Source organism: Lolium perenne, chromosome 4, assembly GCF_019359855.2.
Source record: "Lolium perenne isolate Kyuss_39 chromosome 4, Kyuss_2.0, whole genome shotgun sequence".
NCBI lineage: Eukaryota > Viridiplantae > Streptophyta > Magnoliopsida > Poales > Poaceae > Lolium > Lolium perenne.
The window spans coordinates 171,573,622-171,594,782 of NC_067247.2; the positions used below are offsets into that span (position 1 = coordinate 171,573,622).

Here is a 21,161-nt window from a genome sequence, read left to right on the forward strand (position 1 = left end):
GGTTCAACCTTTATTTGCTCTTCAGGTTCTATAGGTTTCTTTTCACTTTTATTAATCGCACTATTTATAACAGAATACTCCTTCATCTTAGCAGGGAAAGGAGTTTTTTCAATATAAGCTTCAGGAATAACATGATCAACAGTTTCAATTAGAACACATTTATTTATAGATGAATCAATTTTATCTTTATATGATTCATGATACTTATCAAAGTTCTTCTTAGGCAGTTCATAGTGAGAGGCAAAAGCTTTATAAAGATTTGCAGCAACTTGAGAATCAAGACCATAAGTAGCACTCATATTACAAAATTTATCAGTATCCATAAAAGCTTCAATGCATTTATAATCATATTTTATACCTGACTCTCTATCTTTGTCGTTCTCCCATCCTTCAGTGTTCTCCTGGATCCGATTAAGAAGGTCCCTTTTAAACTCTTATTTGTTGCGTGTAAATGATCCAGAACAAGAAGTATCCAGCAAGGTCTTATCTTGAAAAGAAAGTCTCGCATAGAAATTATCAATAATAATATTACCAGGAAGCTCATGAATGGGGCATTTGAGCATTAAAGACTTCAATCTTCCCCACGCTTGGGCAATACTCTCTCCATCATGAGGCCAAAAATTATATATGCGGTTCCGGTCTTTGTGAATTTCACTTGGAGGATAGAACTTAGAATAAAATCGGGGCACAATATCATTCCATTCAAGAGAATCCCCATTATCCAGTAATTTATACCAATGCGCCGCTTTACCAGACAGCGATATAGAGAATAACTTCTTCCTCACTTTATCCATAGCAATACATGCAACTTGAATAAACCGCATAATTCATGTAAGAACAATAAATGATCTCCAGGATGGACAGTTCCATCCCCTGTATAGCGGTTATCCACAACACGTTCAATAATTTTCATAGGTATTTTGTATGGAACTTCTTCCTCACCTAGCGCCTCATCCACTACTTTTGCAGTAGTAGTAGATTTTCCAAATAAAAATTCAAGAGAAGATCTCTCCATAATGAATTACAGCAGCATGCAGGAATAAAATTAGCACTAACAGTAAAAGTTTCCCTTACCAATTCCACATACCAATAGCGCTTCACTCCCCGGCAACGGCGCCAGAAAATAGTCTTGATGACCCACAATTATAGGGGGTGTATCGTAGTATTTTCGATAAGTAAGAATGTCGATCCCAACGAGGAGCAGAAGGTGTTGACAAGCAGTTTTGATGAAGGATTCATTGTAAATGCTCACAGACAAGTATTCAGGGGGTTTTGATGTAGCAGATGAATAAAGTACGAGTAAGTAAAGTGTGAGAGTAACAATTGCAGCGAGTGGCCCAATCCTTTTTAGCACAAAGGACAAGCCGGTTTGTTTACTTATAATGACCAAACGTTCTTGAGGACACACGGGAATTTAGTCTAGTGCTTTCGCTTCATATAGCTGATTAATCTTCATTGTTTTGATAAGTGTTGTGTGGGTGAACCTATGCTAATGCACCGCCCTTCCTAGGACTAATACATACTTGTGATTATACCCCTTGCAAGCATCCACAACTACAAAAAAGTAATTAAGATAAATCTAACCACAGCCTTAAACTCTGAGATCCTGCTATCCCTCCTACATCGATATACCAACGGGGGTTTAGGTTTCTGTCACTCCGGCAACCCCGCAATTAGCAAACGAGTACAAGATGTATTCCCCTATGCCCATAAAGGTGAAGTATCATGTAGTCGACGTTCACATGATACCACTAGAAGAATAACACAACAACTTAAATATCATAACATTGAATATTACTCAACCATAATTCACTACTAACATTTAGACTTCACCCATGTCCTCAAGAACTAAACGAACTACTCACGAGACATCATATGGAACATGATCAGAGGTGATATGATGATGAATAACAATCTGAACATAAACCTTGGTTCAATGGTTTCACTCAATAGCATCAATAACAAGTAGAAATCAATACCGGGAGAGTTTCCCCTATCAAACAATCAAGATCCAACCCAAATTGTTACAGCGGTGATGAGGTGCAGCGGTGGAGACGGCGGTGATGATGATGGAGATGATGGTGATGGAGATGATGTCCAGCTCGATGACGGTGACGATGGCGTCGATTTCCCCCTCCGGGAGGGAATTTCCCCGGCGGATCTCAGCCTCCCGGAGAGCTCTTTTCTCTCTGGTGTTTTCCGCCCCGCAGAGGCGGCTGTGACTCTTTGCGACTATCCCCCGGAGCTTAGGTTTTCGGGGCGAAGATGTACGCGAAGGAGAGGAGGCCAGAGGGGGCTGTGGGGCCCCTCCTCACAAGGCGGCGCGGCCAGGCCTTGGCCCGCGCCGGCCTATGAGGTGGGCCCATGGCTTCCCTCCTCGGCTCCTCCTTCTGGCTCCCTTCGTCTTCTGGAAAAATAGGATTTTTCATATAAATTCTGTCAATTGTTGATCTTCCGAAATATTGCATTCTGATGGCGCTTTTTCCAGCAGAATCCTGACTCCGGTGCGCGATCCTCCAATAATCATGAAACATGCAAAATAGATGAAATAACATAAGTATTACCTCTAAATATGAAATATATCAATGAATAACAGCAAATTATGATATAAAATAGTGATGCAAAATGGACGTATCAATAACCTGAAGGTGGACTTTTTAGACATAGATGCATGCTGGATAGCGGTCTATGTACTTTGTCGTAATGCCCAATTAAATCTCACACTACTCTTCATAACATGTATGTGCATTGTCATGCTATCTTTATTTGTCAATTGCCCAACTGTAATTTGTTCACCCCACATGCTATTTATCTTATGGGAGAGACACCACTAGTGAACTGTGGACCCCGGTCCATTCTTTTACATCAAATACAATCTACTGCAATACTCGTTCTACTGTTTTCTGCAAACATCATCATCCACACTATACATCTAATCCTTTGTTACAACAAGCCGGTGAGATTGACAACCTCACTGTTAAGTTGGGGCAAAGTACTTTGGTTGCGTTATGCAGGTTCCACGTTGGCGCCGGAATCCCTGGTGTTGCGCCGCACTACACTCCGCCACCATCAACCTTCAACGTGCTTCTTGACTCCTACTGGTTCGATAACCTTGGTTTCTTACTGAGGGAAAAGCTTTCCGCTGTACGCATCACACCTTCCTCTTGGGGTTCCCAACGGGCGTGTGCTTTACGCGTCATCAGTGTGTATCTACAAAATGTCACTTGAACGGTGGGATTGGTCATGGTTACCGTCGAAATTGGCGGTAACATGGAGTTGATGGTGGTCGATTGACCAAAAAATAGAATACCGAAGGTGGCCTTTATCCATGTTGGCGAGCAAGACATAGTACCAATGGATGCAATCTGAGGCAGGGTAGTGTTAGCCCTCATCGGCGATGACGTTGGTGTTGAGAGATCAATCAGCTAATTGAAGGATTTTACTCACGAGACCAAAATGGAGGCATGTGGGAAGGGCATGTAAGATGCAAGATGCTTAGAGAGGGTCTTAGAAAATAATTGGCTTTTTAAAAGCATTGGTGCTTATTTTTACTAGATAGGAGCCTAACTAGACACCTATCTTATATAAATATAAGCATTGATGCTTAAGAAAAAACTTGACTTACTTTTGTAAGCACTCCACTAAGCACCTTGCATTGTGCATGTCCTAAGAAGAGGCTCACCATGCTGACGAACAAGCCTTGACTAATCTCGACGTAATTCATGAAGAAGCATCAAATCTATATGATGGAATCGTCAGATTGACGTATGTGGCAAATATCGAATGTGAGTTGGGTGGACATTTTGCAGACCCACAACTTTGGTTAGTGCCACCCCTAAATGGTTTAGTGATTCAAGTATTTTGACAAACCACTCACAAAATCTTATTCGATATTAATGATCTAGAGTGTTTTTTTGGTCCAAGTTTATGGACCAACATTGTCTTTTAATGATCTAGAGTGTTTTTTTGGTCCAAGTTTATGGACCAACATTGTCTTTTAATCTATTTTCTTCTTGAGGTCCATAAAAATTCTTTATTTTGTAGAGAAAATCACGAAAAGAGCCCATAGCTAGTTGGAGTGAAACGGCTTAGGATAATTTCTGTGTATATGTTTCCTAATCTGATGGTATAGGAAATGCTAAAGAGTTTTTGCATGCATACGATTTGAATCTAATCCAGTTAACAGGATATGCATTGCTAATATGTTGGTATATAGGATGATCTTTTTTTTGTAGCCATAACTAGATCTTTTAAATATAGTTGTAAGGTGTCCCATATGTGTGGATCTCATCTTTATCTATGAGATGACGCAAATGATTGTTTCACTTGATTTTTTTTACTACATTGTAATGTTTATGTGTGCTCAATGTGTATAGGTATTAATGATTTTTATCACTAATGTATAACTTTTTGTATGGAACGAGGCAAAAACAATTCATTTGTATAACTTCTATTTAGAACATGCTTATTAACGGGTTAAACTTTGTATTCCAATATAGTGTCTTTGAATTTTTGTCCACATGTGTCTTCCAAGATGTAATTTTATGTCTGTAGTTGTGTCATATATCATTTGGACCTTTGATCACATACTTGTTATACTACTCATGTTCATGTGCTATGCTCCCGATTCGGACCAGATTCGGACCAGTCGATACTTTCGTGTACCATGATGGAATTCAATATAATCTGGTTATCAAATTGGCATGTGAGCCCCCAAAAAATGAAATACGATACGATTTGAGTACCATTCGACCAAATCCGCCCGAACATAACCCATAATAGCATGGATGATTCAGCAACATTACACGAAAACGGTTGAAGAGCCCACCATATCTACCTCGTTTTATTGCGAATTTCAAATTAATGTCTCCACCAGCAGCATATGCATACAATGATACAAGTAACATGATTCACATGTTTTAGCTCCAGTGCGCCATGTTCTTTTGCAGAACGCATACAGAAATCCCTCAAGAACCACATCCAGTGGTTGGTTGATCCATTACTTGAGTACTTCACAGTTGTGACCCAAATGCATCTACCGTTCAGCATAAGCACCTCCTGCCCTGTACTTCAGGCCCCAAGCAGCATCCGATCAAAGTGCCACACCCCTGCATTTGTGCATACACCCCAAATGCATGTAAAGCATCGATAGAAAACTCAGAGGAGAAAGTGCGGCAACAATGTAAATTGCTCTTTGCAAGTACTACCACTAACCATGCCCCTTGCCGATTCTCCTCAGCTGTGTCACGTACTCCGAGATCTTCTTCACTGCTTCAACCTTTGACAGAATTGCGCAGAAATTTTTCAGTCAGCAAAGCATAAAATGAAGCAAAGTGTTTCGAGAGGATGGTGCGGGTACCAACAGATCTTTCCGAATTGGTGTGTCTTTACCTGCTCTTGAAGGAACTGGCTCTCAACAAAGTCGGTCAGCTGAGGGTCGTTGCACCTTGTTGCTACCTGTAAAATGTTGGATCAACGTTTTATATATGCTGTGGCAAAGCATCGCATGTACTGGTTTCGGTAAATCATTTTGGTGGAACCATGCATGCGAATCCCTTGAACAAAAATTCCACTTTAGATATGCATGAATGAGCAACTTACAGTGTGCAGGTTGTGCAGCTTCTCATTCACCAGTTTTTCAAGAGCTAGAGCCAGCTCCATTGCTGAAATCACAAGAGAGGCTCAAGTTAAGACACACGAGGATATGTGCACGCAGCCATCAATCGTTTCTACCCTGGGAGGAGTAGATCGCAAGCTAGGTTCCACAAAATTAAAGCAACAGATCAGGGAAATACCAGAAATTAACAGCTTGGTGGTACTCCTACTCTGTTTTTGATTGTTTCGTTTCATTATAGTCTATTCACATATATTTTTGAAATAAGACCTTTCCAAAATATAAACACAGGAACAATGAGACATGATGAAAAGGTGAGACATCTAAAGTGTGAACAAAGTGCGCGCTGTGGTTTGCTCCTCTGGCCGAGCGAATCATATGTTTGTGTATGTTCCCTGTTGTCACGGGAGGCTTTTATGTCAGGCTGCTGGTCCACGCGTCCGTTCAAAGAATAGAGGGGGTTGCTGATCGCCTCGGGTCCTTCTTCTCTCTTCGTCTCTTCCCCACCCTAGCCGCCACTTGTTTTTCTTCCTCTCCAGTCTCCATCCACCGGGGTTCGATGGGAGGTATGATCTAGGGCGTCACGGTTGCTGTTGATTGGCCAGACACTACGATGGCTCGGGCACGGGGCATGCCGCCGTATGTGCGGCCTAGGCGGCGACGGGTCCTCGTCGCATCGCTCCTACTCCAAAACCCTACAGCGGCCGAGCGCAAGGAGACCACTATGGGACCCGTACCACTACCGGGAGTAACGACGCGGTCACGCAGCCGCCGCGCTGCCGCCGCCGCCCTCCCGGAGGACATCCTAGTGTGGGAGGTCTTTATCCGCCTTCCGGCCAAGGATATCCTCCGCTGCCGCGCGGTCTGCCGCTCCTGGCACGGCCTCACCTCCGCCATCGATTTCGTCCTCGCCCACCACCGACTCCAGCCGTCGCTCCCTCTCCTCACGCTCTACGGCACAACCCATACTGATCCAATCTTCAAGCGCGGCCACCCCCTCCTCGGGTTTGACGACTACAATGGCTTCAAGATCCGCGCCTCCTGCGATGGCCTCCTCCTCATCTCCCTCTCGGACGGCAGCTTCAGCATCTGTAACCCAACCACGCGTCAGTGCACTACACTCCCACACCTCACCGCCGCAGGCCGCATCGAAATCGCGGGGTTGTACCTGCACGGCCCGTCTGGCGAATACCGTGTCCTGTACTGGACGAGGGTAGACCAGAACCAGCGAGCCTACTACATCCTTACAGTGCGGCAGGGGCGCTCGCCGAGGTGCATCGGTGTTCCTTCAGATGCCCCTGGTATCGATATAGTTATGCTGGGGTGGCAGACTGATTTGGCCCCACCTGTTGTGTTCCGCAATTGTCTTCACTGGAGTGAGGCTGGCATAGTCGTTTTCGACACGGTGGTTGAATCATTTAGGTTTATGCGCCGCCCGCCTGGTGCTACCAGATACTGCACTACTTTGTGCGACATGAGAGGTTCGATTGGCTTCAGTTGCTTGGATGATGCGGGGACAGTCGCCAAAATCTGGGTGCTGGAGGACTACGAGAAGGAAATCTGGTCATTCAAGTACCATGTGGATCTCCCACCGAATAGCTTGTACAAAACTAGAGATCGAGAACATTTGGTATTGTCACACAAGGGAGATGTGCTAGTCTACGATTGCCATCGAGGTTACATGTTACACTGTGACAACACCGGCAAGTTGCTTGAGGAATTTGTATGTGATTCATGGAGTATGAGCCTTATTGGACATCGCTTAAAAGAAAACCTTGCCAAGCATGACTTCTCCCTGAGACAAGGTTGTGCCTTGGTTGGACAACGGTTTTTCCAAAGGGTCTAAGGTACCTCGACATAGTTGTGATCTTACAGATATTCATTTTCCCTATCTTTAGTGAGTTTATTTTGATCTAGTGATTAGATGGAGCTGCTTTTCCCCTCCCAGATAAGACATGTTCCAGACAATCTGGATTTTACCTTTAACTAGACACTTATAGGATAGTGGTTACATTACAAAATAGCTATTATCTCAGTTTTGGTGCTAACATGTCAGTAGTGCATATCTGGTAACATTTCAATGCCCCTGGCTAGAAAATTAAAAAATGTATAACACCTTCAAAAATGAAAATAATCAATTGATGATTCTTCACTTATCAAGTAGTCAAGTTGCTCAAATCTGGTTCATCTAATTTACATCGTGCATTAGATTAAATGTGTAATAAATGGAGAATAGGATTAAAACGGGGTACACTTTACATGATACAAGAATCCACACATTAGAAATTTGAGTTAGTGTTGGTTGATTTTCTATGTACTTCGTGATCTGCGTAGATATACTCTGTTATGTTCAACAGAAAACACAAGCTCAATGAACTGTTGTTAATCTATTTCTGTATGAGAACACATAGCCACATAGGTCACTGGGGCACTGGTAGAATTTATCTGTTTTTTTCTCAGAACAGGGCTTCCCCTTTTATTGTCGAGAACATGGGAACCACCAGTTCACTATCTTGAATGATTATATCAATAGTCATGTGCTGACTATCTCAATAGTCATGTACAATTTAGTGCAGATAAAATCCAGGATTTTTTTTACTTGCATAAATTTTGGTGGATTAGTTAGGCTACTACTGTGCCTTTGATGTTTAAAATGCATGTTGGGTTGGTATGATCATGCACCAAAGACAATACTCTGTGCATATGTCTATTTAAACTGCCTATGACAATCCTAAGCCTCCATATATAGATGCTAGTTTCATTTTAAGCTGCACATCTCTTATTAATTTACTGATGCGGGCTCTCTCATTGCTGTTTTTAGGCGATGTCAAATAAACGCCTATGTTGATAAGGAGTACTGGGCTTCAATGCGAAGATTAAGTTTTAGGCGCCGCAGGTGACAGAATTTAAACTACTTGTGCCGGAGTCAAGCATTTTTGTTCAATCACAACATAGACACAATTCAATGTCTCGCTATCCTTTGTGCTCTGTGAGTTCAATAGCTTTTGTTTTAATATACTATATTCATGGCTATCACGGTTTTCTTAGTTTTCTTAGTATGCCTATACTGGTTTTAAGTCCTCGGCAGATGTTTATATATACCAAAAACAAATACTCCTACTCCTTTTAAATGAACTTGCTTTAAAAAGACCCTGCAAAAATAGTATCACTTCTTTTAAAAGTTGCTAGCCTACCGAGGCAAGGAGAGCACCATACCTCTGCACCATCTGATTCACCCTCCTCCTTGTCTATCTACCACCTCTTTTTTATTATTACATGTTAAATTTGTAAACCCTCTGTTATTTCTGTTAGACTGGCTGGCACTGGCCCAGCCTAGGATTTGCCCCGCAAGGGAGAGACAAAGTGTGTCCTTTGCTCGACTCTGGCACATTACCTATGCACCCTCTGATGTTTCTTCATTTCTGTGTTGGAAACAGCTTGCTATTGTACATGAAACTCACCAACTGGGCCATAGCAACTGCATTTGCTTCCTGTTCTGGCCTGTGTCAGATTGTTTGGAAAACACTTCCTACAGCAATATTTGTTGCAATGATTGGCCGCGAATGAATGACAACAGATTATGTTCATTATTACTTATAATTCATCCATGGAGAGCATAAGCTCCCCCTTGTATCAGCACCTGCCAGAACAATGTTGCTGGTGTGTTGTGGTGTCAGGAAACACACTTATCGGTGACTCCTGGAGCCTGTCATTGTGTTCTCCTAATCTATAGCCAACCTTTTTTCATTTGTGTTCAGTTGCTAATGAGTTAGATTTGCATACACCTACTTTATCCTGCCTTGGAGTGAAGTATTGTTACCTCTCCTAGCTAATTAATATGGCAAAAGTTGCCAGCCCCTTCCTAACAACTGAATATGCATAGACAGCCGCCTGAATCACACAATAATCACAAGCACACACACCTCTCGTGCAGACACATCAGGAAGAAGAACCATAAAGACACTCACCGTACAGAGCATCGCCTTTCTCGGAGTGGTCGAACTCTGTTACTGGGGTCACAATGGACTGGAGCCTCACCCTCCCTCCACGTCTGTTCTGATGGACACACACACACCATCGATCAGTTACCAGCTAGCGCGCCTGGTAGTCATGGCAATGGCATATCTATCTATCAATTAAAAGAGTCAAGGAAATCGATGATACCTGGTACTCCATGAGCTTCTCAGCGTGCTCCCTTTCCTCCTCGCTCGATTGCTTGAAGAACCTGAAGAAAAGAAACAAACGCGCGTCAGAACACTGTGCTGATAGCTTTGGTAATTGAGGCCAGCTATAGCACTGCACTTACTTGGCAAATCCCTTGAGGGCGACATTGTCGCGGTCAAAGTAGGCGTAGAGGGAGTGGTATGCGTACGAGGCATTGTACTCCACGCTGCGAATCAAGATCGTCGTTCCCGTGAGCCAATTTTCATGGGGTTGGGGGAAGAATTCATTCAGCACGACTCACTTGATCTGCTCGTTGAGGGCGGCCTCGGATTCGTCGACGAACTTTTGCCTGGCGAGCGACTGGCCGCCGGCCTGCGGCACGAGCGAGAGCTCCCCCTTGAGCTCCTCGAAGGGCTGGAACATCACCCCGCTGACGAGCACCTCCTCCTTCCTCCCCTTGGCCGCCGCCCTGCACGCCACCGTGGACCCTTTCGTGAACGGCACCCTCGCAGAAGCGGGCGGCGGGACTGACGCGGAGAGCTGGCTAGCCGCGGCGACGGCGGCCGGAGACGGCGCGATACCGAGAAGCATCTCGTGGAAGTCGTAGCAGGAGATGGGCACGCGCGCTGGTTTGGGAGTGGGCAGTGCGGTTGAAGAAGGAGACGGTGGGATGGGGATAGGCATAGCACTACTATAGCAGAGCAGGGCCACGTCAGCTAGTCGTGGGGTCTGTGAGTGGGTCACACGTGGACAGTCGTGCGAGCCATCCATCCTCACTTGCTTTGGTACAGCGTGAATCATCGGTCAACCATTTTTGCTCTGTGGAATTTTCGGATGGCGACGGGGCGGGTCCTCACGCATTGTGTCCTCAACATGTTCGGTACGTGGTTCTGAGACTACCCCGAAGCCTCTCTCCAGCTCCGCCCCCGTTGAGAGTCGCGTCTACGTGCCCGGCTAGCTCCGCTTCCCTCCCCAGCGGCGATGCGGCTGGAGTGGTGAAGGGAGTGTAGAGCAGGAGTCCCCTGTAAATAGTAGGCTTAGTTTTAGTCTAGAGCTTGTAACTAGGTGCTGGTTTAGCTTTTTGCCGGTGTCTTGGGTGCTCCTGGAACTTTCGAGCTGTAGCCAGGAGATGCTCGTCCTCGTTCTGCTTGTGGAGCTCCTAAGGTGGGAGCCGGAGGTGGCGGTCGGGGATGGTCAAGGATCCCGCCCAAATAAGCTCGTGGGCCGCCCTCTAGATCCAGATTTGGGGGCATGGTGTTGTGCTGGCGAGGTGGTTGCTCCGATTTGGCCTCTCTTCTTCAGCTATCAAGGGGGTGGAGAGGGGGAGTGGTGGAGAGGAGGTCTGTCTCCTTCGGCATGGCAGTGCTGTCTTTCGTGGAGTTCATCAACTGGGGCATGGTGACGCCTCGGTTATCCTTGGTCGACGGGACCTCTCCTTGCTGCGGTGTCGTGTGTTCTGCAACATCTTCAACCTCCAGGCCGGTGTGCCGATGTGGAGGCCCTTCAGCGACTCCATCAAGGCGCTCAACGCATGCCCATCGTCAAGTGGTACCATCCCCGACGGCGGTGCAGGCGGTCGTGATGTCGAGTCCTTCGTCTTCTTCGGTGGAGAAGGACTGGATTGCATTCTCCAATATTTTTTAGGGTCCTTTTTGCAAATGTGGAGGACTTGCTTGTAATTTTTTTTTCTCATGTGGTCCTCCTTGTAAGATGTAAGCCCACCGTTTAATGCAGCTTCGGACCCTTCGAGGTTCTTCCTTTGTTTAAAAAAACATGTTCGGTACGTGGTACAAGTTAGGGCATCTCCAGCACGGCTACGCAACCGACGTCATGCGGTTGAAAAAATACGTCTAAATTAGGTCTAGCGGCAAGGTAAAGTGCTCAGACCGTCCGCGGAGACGCAAACGTGGCGGATATTTGCGTCTCGGCGGATGTTGCGTGGTCACCGCTGGCATCTCTCACGGGCCCACTTGCAGCGACCTAGAGGCATGTTTCGGGCGCATCGCTTCCGCGGCCATCTCTTCGGCGGTCATCGCTTCCGAGTCTGCGCCGCAGCTTCTTCCGCGCGTGCATTTGGCGGGCGGCGGCTCGACTTCTTCGTCTTCGATAAAGGGTGGCCTGCCTGTGCTGCTTTCCATGAACTGAAGGAGGGTGACTACCTTGTGTTCAAGGCCACCGCAGACGGGTTTAACATGACAATCTACGACCGCACCACCTCCTGCCAGAAGGTGCTCATATGTGATGAGCATACTGGTTCTGATTAAGTTCTCGGTAGTTTATTTGCTGGATGTGCTCCTATGAACTAGTTCTGAACTGAACAGCTGATATGTCTTTTGTAGTGGCCCATTATAGTTAACTACTAGTAAATGGCATATTCTTCGCATGTTGGACCAATTTAGAGTACAAAATTATGTTCTAAATGTTGCTCAAATTGTCCATACAACTAATATATAACTTATAGGTTACACCATCGAAATAGGTATGACCAGTTGAGAATTGGGAACAATAACTTGGAACCTTTCTTACTATCAAGTGGGACGTGTGATATTGGTGTGACCCTGGTTTCTTCTTCTACATAATGGCTACATGATAGTTCTAGAAAGAAGTGTATGATGTTGTGGTATCTCTTGACGCGAATCCCTCTAATCACAAGCGTTAGATTTTGAAGACCAACGGTTAGTACTGCTGTTACATGTATAGTTCAAAACTGGTGCATTTGTATGTTGTTGTAGTAGTCTAGTAGATAGATTCAGATGTATGATCAGGAGTGCAAACATTTCGCAACTAGTTGAGCCCTCACCTTATTGTCGGATGTCACATTTCAAGTTTCTAAAAAAATGTAAAATCAAATCATAGGCACGGTTTATGTTGTATCTTGTGCACATCTCAAAATTTGTTTCAAAAAATAACCATATGTGACCTATGGAAAAATAAAAGACCAAAGTGAATAATATTCCTTAAATATTCACATATCATTTGTCTTTTTTGTGCAAGCTAGAAAATTTCAATTTTTTGATGAAACTTCACAGATGCATACTCATATGTGACCTGTGGAGTAATACACAACATAATATGAGTCCCAGTTTTGTTTTTCTTCATATTTTTTAAAAGTGCAGAAGTGTGATATTCGATAATAGGGTGCGGGTGCAACTAGTTGCAAATGAGATGTTATGCATGCTGATATGATATGTCTTTTGTTGTGGCACCATCCTACTTCTGCATTTTTCTTTACGGCCATTTTTGAGTAGTTGCGACCTGGACGTGATCGACTAGTCGATAGTAGTCGTAGTACTGTACAACTTCTGCATGTGGCGTACAAGATGGTTGTAGAAGCCTCTAGAGTAGTAGTACTAGCTAACGGATAAATTATATCTGAAGAAACTGACATGACCATTGATATGACAAGACTATACCCAGATTTGGACGCATTTTAGTGGCTCCATCAATGTTTCGCTACGATGAACGCAGAGGATTCATTGGCTTCCGCGCAAGACCCTTCATAAAGAAGGCCTTTGCTCTGGCCCGTTGATTCTATGTGGACGGTTCCAAATTTCTTTATGTGTTTTTGTATAATACTAAGTTTTCATTCCCTCCCTATTAGGGGTTGTTTGGGTTAGGGGATGAGAGTATCCCCAACCACCTGGCAAGGGATAGCCAATTTTGTTATTTTCTTGTGTAGGAATTGAGTGTAGGATGAGAGATGGTTAGTGGTATACATTTTTTTTGTTTGCTCGAAATGTTAGGGGTGGCTATAAGATGGTGATATTATCTCTACACATATCAAATATACCACACCTCCTATTTTTATAGAAAAACTAATACATAACCGGTGGTATGCGAATTGATCTTGGTAAAAATATTACACAACCGTCCATAGAACCGATTTGTGTCTAAACAAACTGTAAAATTCTCTAGTATCAGCAACCCTACATATATTTTTGTATATAGAAAATCTACATATATTTGGTAGTAGCATCACCCCTATCTCACAATAAATACAATCGATTACAAGCCCACGAATATGAACAAGCAAAGATCTCGGGACAGAGAGAAAAATCATGCATGTAAGCCAAGGGAGAAGGAGGCATACATGGCAGACGTACGGGGTTGAGCAGCTGCTCTATTATACCGACCGCCATCGCTTCACCACCGCAGTCCTCGTCCATGACGGCTTCGTATGCGCGTAGTCTGATGTGTTCCCTTAGTTCTTGATCGCGTGTTGCCCCTTATTAGCACCAACGCACACCACGTTGTCGTGTCTTTGTGCGGTGGCGGCGTTGTACTGGTCAGCATTGACCAAACGAGTTCCCCCCACCTACGGCCTCAACAAAATCTAGCAACGCCGTCATTGTTAAGAGAGAGAGAGAGAGATGAAGAAAAAGAATGGAGACAAAGAAAGGGCGAATGAACAAAATGTTATGCCTAGAATCTGGTTGCCCACTGCTCAACCACTTTTTTGATGGAATATGCCTAGAATGTGGTTGCCCTTATCCTTCTCAAAATCCAAACGAAGGAGGTGGAACTGGCAACCACCGAGAAATGGTCATCACTTCTCATCTAGGCAATGCCTTATTGATTGTTTGGTGTAGTGTGATGTCTACGGGTGCTTCTATTCTTGTAGACAGTGTTGGGCCTCCAAGAGCAGAGGTTTGTAGAACAGCAGCAAGTTTCCCTTAAGTGGATCACCCAAGGTTTATCGAACTCAGGGAGGAAGAGGTCAAAGATATCCCTCTCATGCAACCCTGCAACCACAAAGCAAGAAGTCTCTTGTGTCCCCAACACACCTAATAGGTGCACTAGTTCGGCGAAGAGATAGTGAAATACAGGTGGTATGAATATATATAAGCAGTAGCAACGGCACCAGAAAAGTGCTTTGCCCAGGACAGTAACGCAGCAGTAGTAACGCAGTAAAACAGTAAACAAGCAGTGATAGCAGTATTTAGGAACAAGGCCTAGGGATCATACTTTCACTAGTGGACACTCTCAACTTTGATCACATAACAGAATAGATAAATGCATACTCTACACTCTTGTTGGATGATGAACACCATTGCGTAGGATTACACGAACCCTCAATGCCAGAGTTAACAAGCTCCACAATTCAATGTTCATATTTAAATAACCTTAGAGTGCATGAAAGATCAACACGACTAAACCAAGTACTAACATAGCATGCACACTTTCACCTTCACACTATGTAGGAGGAATAGATCACATCAATACCATCATAGCAATAGTTAACTTCATAATCTACAAGAGATCACAATCATAGCCTACGCCAAGTACTAACACGGATGCACACACTGTCACCATTACACCGTGCAGGAGGAATAAACTACTTTAATAACATCACTAGAGTAGCACATAGATAAATTGTGATACAAAACACATTGCAATCATAAAGAGATATAAATAAGCACTTCACTACGCCATTCATAACAGTGAATAAGTATTCTGTGAAATATAGCCTAAGAGACCCACACGGTGCACACACTGTCACCTTTACACACGTGGGACAAGGAGTCTCCGGAGATCACATAAGTAAAACCCACTTGACTAGCATAATGACATCTAGATTACAAGCATCATCATATGAATCTCAATCATGTAAGGCAGCTCATGAGATTATTGTATCGAAGTACATAGGAGAGAGATTAACCACATAGCTACCGGTACAGCCCCGAGCCTCGATGGAGAACTACTCCCTCCTCATGGGAGACAGCAGCGTTGATGAAGATGGCGGTGGTGTCGATGGAGAAGCCTTCCGGGGGCACTTCCCCGTCCCGGCGGCGTGCCGGAACAGAGACTCCTGTCCCCCAGATCTTGGCTTCGCGATGGCGGCGGCTCTGGAAGGTTTCTCGTACCGTGGCTTTTTCGTCTCGAGGTTTTAGGTCAGGGACCTTTATATAGGCGAAGAGGCGGCGTCAGAAGGCTGACGGGGCGACGACACAATAGGCTGGCGCGGCCAGGGCCCAGGCCGCGCCGCCCTATCATCTGGGGCCCACAAGGCTCCCCTCTGGTGGCTCTCGGGTGTTCTGGAAGCTTCGTGGAAAAATAGGATGCTGGGCGTTGATTTCGTCCGATTCCGAGAATATTGCCTTACTAGGATTTCTGAAACCAAAAACAGCAGAAAACAGGAACTGGCCCTTCGGCATCTCGTCAAAAGGTTAGTTCCGGAAAACGCATAAATATGACATATAATGTGTACAAAACATGTAGATATCATCAATAATGTGGCATGGAACATAAGAAATTATCGATACGTCGGAGACGTATCAGCATCCCCAAGCTTAGTTCCTGCTCGTCCCGAGCAGGTAAACGATAACACAGATAATTTCTGGAGTGACATGCCATCATAACCTTGATCATACTATTGTAAGCATATGTAATGAATGCAGCGATCAAAACAATGGTAATGACATGAGTAAACAAATGAATCATAAAGCAAAGACTTTTCATGAATAGTACTTTCAAGACAAGCATCAATAAGTCTTGCATAAGAGTTAACTCATAAAGCAATAAATTCAAAGTAAAAGCATTGAAGCAACATAAAGGAAGATTAAGTTTCAGCGGTTGCTTTCAACTTATAACATGTATATCTCATGGATAATTGTCAACATAGAGTAATATAACAAGTGCAATATGCAAGTATGTAGGAATCAATGCACAGTTCACACAAGTGTTTGCTTCTTGAGGTGGAGAGAAATAGGTGAACTGACTCAACAATAAAAGTAAAAGAATGGTCCTTCAAAGAGGAAAGCATCGATTGCTATATTTGTGCTAGAGCTTTGGTTTTGAAAACATAAAGAGAGCATAAAAGTAAAATTTTGAGAGGTGTTTGTTGTTGTCAACGAATGGTAGTGGGCACTCTAACTACCTTATCAACCAGACTTTCAAGAGCGGCTCCCATGAAGGACGTTATCTCTACCAGCAAGGTAGATCATCCCTCTTCTCTTTTGTTTACACATGTACTTTAGTTTCATTATTTATGGATGACACTCCTCCCAACCTTTTGCTTACACAAGCCATGGCTAACCGAATCCTCGGGTGCCTTCCAACAATCACATACCATGAAGGAGTGTCTATTTGCAAAATTAAGTTGCTTACTGATGAATCAGAGCAAAACATGTGAAGAGAATTATTAATGCAAGTTAATTAATCGGGGCTGGGAACCCCATTGCCAGCTCTTTTTGCAAAATTATTGGATAAGCGGATGAAGCCACTAGTCCATTGTGAAAGTCTGTCAGAAGTAAATGACAAGATCGAAAGATAAAACACCACATACTTCCTCATGAGCTATAAAACATTGACACAAATCAGAGGTGATAAATTTTGAATTATTTAAAGGTAGCACTCAAGCAATTTACTTTGGAATGGCGGAGAAATACCATGTAGTAGGTAGGTATGGTGGACACAAATGGCATAGTGGTTGGCTCAAGGATTTTGGATGCATGAGAAGTATTCCCTCTCGATACAAGGTTTAGGCTAGCAAGGTTATTTGAAACAAACACAAGGATGAACCGGTGCAGCAAAACTCACATAAAAGACATATTGTAAACATTATAAGACTCTACACCGTCTTCCTTGTTGTTCAAAACTCAATACTAGATATTATCTAGACTTTAGAGAGACCAAATATGCAAACCAAATTAGCAAGCTCTAGGTGTTTCTTCATTAATGGGTGCAAAGTATATGATGCAAGAGCTTAAACATGAGCACAACAATTGCCAAGTATCAAATTATTCAAGACATTTTAGAATTACTACATGTAGCATTTCCCGATTCCAACCATATAACAATTTAACGAAGAAGATTCAACCTTCGCCATGAATACTATGAGTAAAGCCTAAGGACATATTTGTCCATATGCAACAGCGGAGCGTGTCTCTCTCCCACACAATGAATGCTAGGATCCATTTTATTCAAACAAAAACAAAAACAAAAACAAACCGACGCTCCAAGCAAAGCACATAAGATGTGATGGAATAAAAATATAGTTTCAGGGGAGGAACCTGATAATGTTGTCGATGAAGAAGGGGATGCCTTGGGCATCCCCAAGCTTAGACGCTTGAGTCTTCTTAAAATATGCAGGGGTGAACCACCGGGGCATCCCCAAGCTTAGAGCTTTCACTCTCCTTGATCATATTGCATCATTCTCCTCTCTTGATCCTTGAAAACTTCCTCCACACCAAACTCGAAACAACTCATTAGAGGGTTAGTGCACAATAAAAATTTATATGTTCAGAGGTGACATAATCATTCTTAACACTTCTGGACATTGCATAAAGCTACTGGACATTAATGGATCAAAGAAATTCATCCAACATAGCAAAAGAGGCAATGCGAAATAAAAGGCAGAATCTGTCAAAACAGAACAGTTCGTAAAGACGAATTTTAAAATGGCTCCAGACTTGCTCAAATGAAAATTCCCAAATTGAATGAAAGTTACATACATATCTGAGGATCACGCACGTAAATTGGCATATTTTTCTGAGCTACCTACAGAGAGGCAGGTCGAAATTCGTGACAGCAAAGAAATCTGTTACTGCGCAGTAATCCAAATCTAGTATGAACCTTACTATCAAAGACTTTACTTGGCACAACAATGCATAAAACTAAGATAAGGAGAGGTTGCTACAGTAGTAAACAACTTCCAAGACTCAAATATAAAATAAAGGTACTGTAGCAAAATAAACACATGGGTTATCTCCCAAGAAGTTCTTTCTTTATAGCCATTAAGATGGGCTCAGCAGTTTTAATGATGCACTCGCAAGAAATAGTAGTTGAAGCAAAAGAGAGCATCAAGAGGCAAATTCAAAACACATTTAAGTCTAACATGCTTCCTATGCATAGGAATCTTGTAAATAAACAAGTTCATGAAGAGCAAAGTGACAAGCATAGGAAGATAAAACAAGTGTAGCTTCAAAAATTTCAGCACATAGAGAGGCATTTTAGTAACATGAAAATTTCTACAACCATATTTTCCTCTCTCATAATAACTTTCAGTAGCAACATGAGCAAACTCAACAATATAACTATCACATAAAGCATTCTTATCATGAGTCTCATGCATAAAATTATTACTCTCCACATAAGCATAATCAATTTTATTAGTTGTAGTGGGAGCAAATTCAACAAAGTAGCTATCATTATTATTCTCATCATCAAATATAGGAGGCATATTGTAATCATAATCAAATTTATCCTCCATAACAGGCGGTACTAAAAGACTACTATCATTATAATCATCATAAATAGGAGGCAAAGCATCATCAAAGTAAATTTTCTCCTCAATGCTTGGGGGACAAAAAAGATCATGAAAACCAGCTTCCCCAAGCTTAGAACTTTCTATATCATTATCAACAATGGTGTTCGAAGCGTTCATACTAATATGTTCCATAGGTTTTTTAATTTTCGCATCAAACCATCCATGTCTTAAATCAGGAAATAGAATAAGAAGCTCATTGTTGTCCATTATGCCAAACTAGTGTAAACAAGAAACAAAAAGATGCAATTGCAGGATCTAAAGGAAATAGCTTCGAGCACTTACAACGGCGAAAATAGCTTAGTAGCCGAGATCCGGAGTGTGAGTACCTTTTACCTTTCCTCCCCGGCAACGGCGCCAGAAAATAGCTTGATGTCTACGGGTGCTTCTATTCTTGTAGACAGTGTTGGGCCTCCAAGAGCAGAGGTTTGTAGAACAGCAGCAAGTTTCCCTTAAGTGGATCACCCAAGGTTTATCGAACTCAGGGAGGAAGAGGTCAAAGATATCCCTCTCATGCAACCCTGCAACCACAAAGCAAGAAGTCTCTTGTGTCCCCAACACACCTAATAGGTGCACTAGTTCGGCGAAGAGATAGTGAAATACAGGTGGTATGAATATATATAAGCAGTAGCAACGGCACCAGAAAAGTGCTTTGCCCAGGACAGTAAACAAGCAGTAGTAACGCAGCAGTAGTAACGCAGTAAAACAGTAAACAAGCAGCGATAGCAGTATTTAGGAACAAGGCCTAGGGATCATACTTTCACTAGTGGACACTCTCAACTTTGATCACATAATAGAATAGATAAATGCATACTCTACACTCTTGTTGGATGATGAACACCATTGCGTAGGATTACACGAACCCTCAATGCCGGAGTTAACAAGCTCCACAATTCAATGTTCATATTTAAATAACCTTAGAGTGCATGAAAGATCAACACGACTAAACCAAGTACTAACATAGCATGCACACTGTCACCTTCACACTATGTAGGAGGAATAGATCACATCAATACCATCATAGCAATAGTTAACTTCATAATCTACAAGAGATCACAATCATAGCCTACGCCAAGTACTAACACGGATGCACACACTGTCACCATTACACCGTGCAGGAGGAATAAACTACTTTAATAACATCACTAGAGTAGCACATAGATAAATTGTGATACAAAACATATTGCAATCATAAAGAGATATAAATAAGCACTTCACTACGCCATTCATAACAGTGAATAAGTATTCTGTGAAATATAGCCTAAGAGACCCACACGGTGCACACACTGTCACCTTTACACACGTGGGACAAGGAGTCTCCGGAGATCACATAAGTAAAACCCACTTGACTAGCATAATGATATCTAGATTACAAGCATCATCATATGAATCTCAATCATGTAAGGCAGCTCATGAGATTATTGTATTGAAGTACATAGGAGAGAGATTAACCACATAGCTACCGGTACAGCCCCGAGCCTCGATGGAGAACTACTCCCTCCTCATGGGAGACAGCAGCGTTGATGAAGATGGCGGTGGTGTCGATGGAGAAGCCTTCCGGGGGCACTTCCCCGTCCCGGCGGCGTGCCGGAACAGAGACTCCTGTCCCCCAGATCTTGGCTTCGCGATGGCGGCGGCTCTGGAAGGTTTCTCGTACCGTGGCTTTTTCGTCTCGAGGTTTTAGGTCAGGGACCTTTATATAGGAGAAGAGGCAGCGTCAGAAGGCTGACGGGGCGACGACACAATAGGCTGGCGTGGCCAGGGCCCAGGCCGCGCCGCCCTATCATCTGGGGCCCACAAGGCTCCCCTCTGGTGGCTCTCGAGGTGTTCTGGAAGCTTCGTGGAAAAATAGGATGCTGGGCGTTGATTTCGTCCGATTCCGAGAATATTTCCTTACTAGGATTTCTGAAACCAAAAACAGCAGAAAACAGGAACTGGCCCTTCGGCATCTCGTCAATAGGTTAGTTCCGGAAAACGCATAAATATGACATATAATGTGTACAAAACATGTAGATATCATCAATAATGTGGCATGGAACATAAGAAATTATCGATACGTCGGAGACGTATCATAGTGGCAATCCACTAGTTGTGTGGATGTGCTCATTCTTGCAACCC

The 21,161-nt window shown here is 43.4% G+C and overlaps 1 protein-coding gene across 1 annotated transcript; it reads right to left on the bottom strand.

Moving 5' to 3' along the window:
• Window positions 1-4,815: 4,815 nt before the first annotated feature.
• On the bottom strand, window positions 4,816-10,463 carry LOC127294700 (ferritin-1, chloroplastic). Its single transcript, XM_051324569.2, has 8 exons — window positions 10,080-10,463; window positions 9,921-10,004; window positions 9,779-9,839; window positions 9,583-9,670; window positions 5,602-5,663; window positions 5,392-5,457; window positions 5,215-5,278; window positions 4,816-5,108 (listed from the first exon to the last, which is right to left on the bottom strand). Exons 1-8 carry the CDS (start codon window positions 10,460-10,462, stop codon window positions 5,071-5,073), a joined length of 846 nt encoding a protein of 281 aa, XP_051180529.1. The 5' UTR covers window position 10,463; the 3' UTR covers window positions 4,816-5,070.
• Window positions 10,464-21,161: the final 10,698 nt, after the last annotated feature.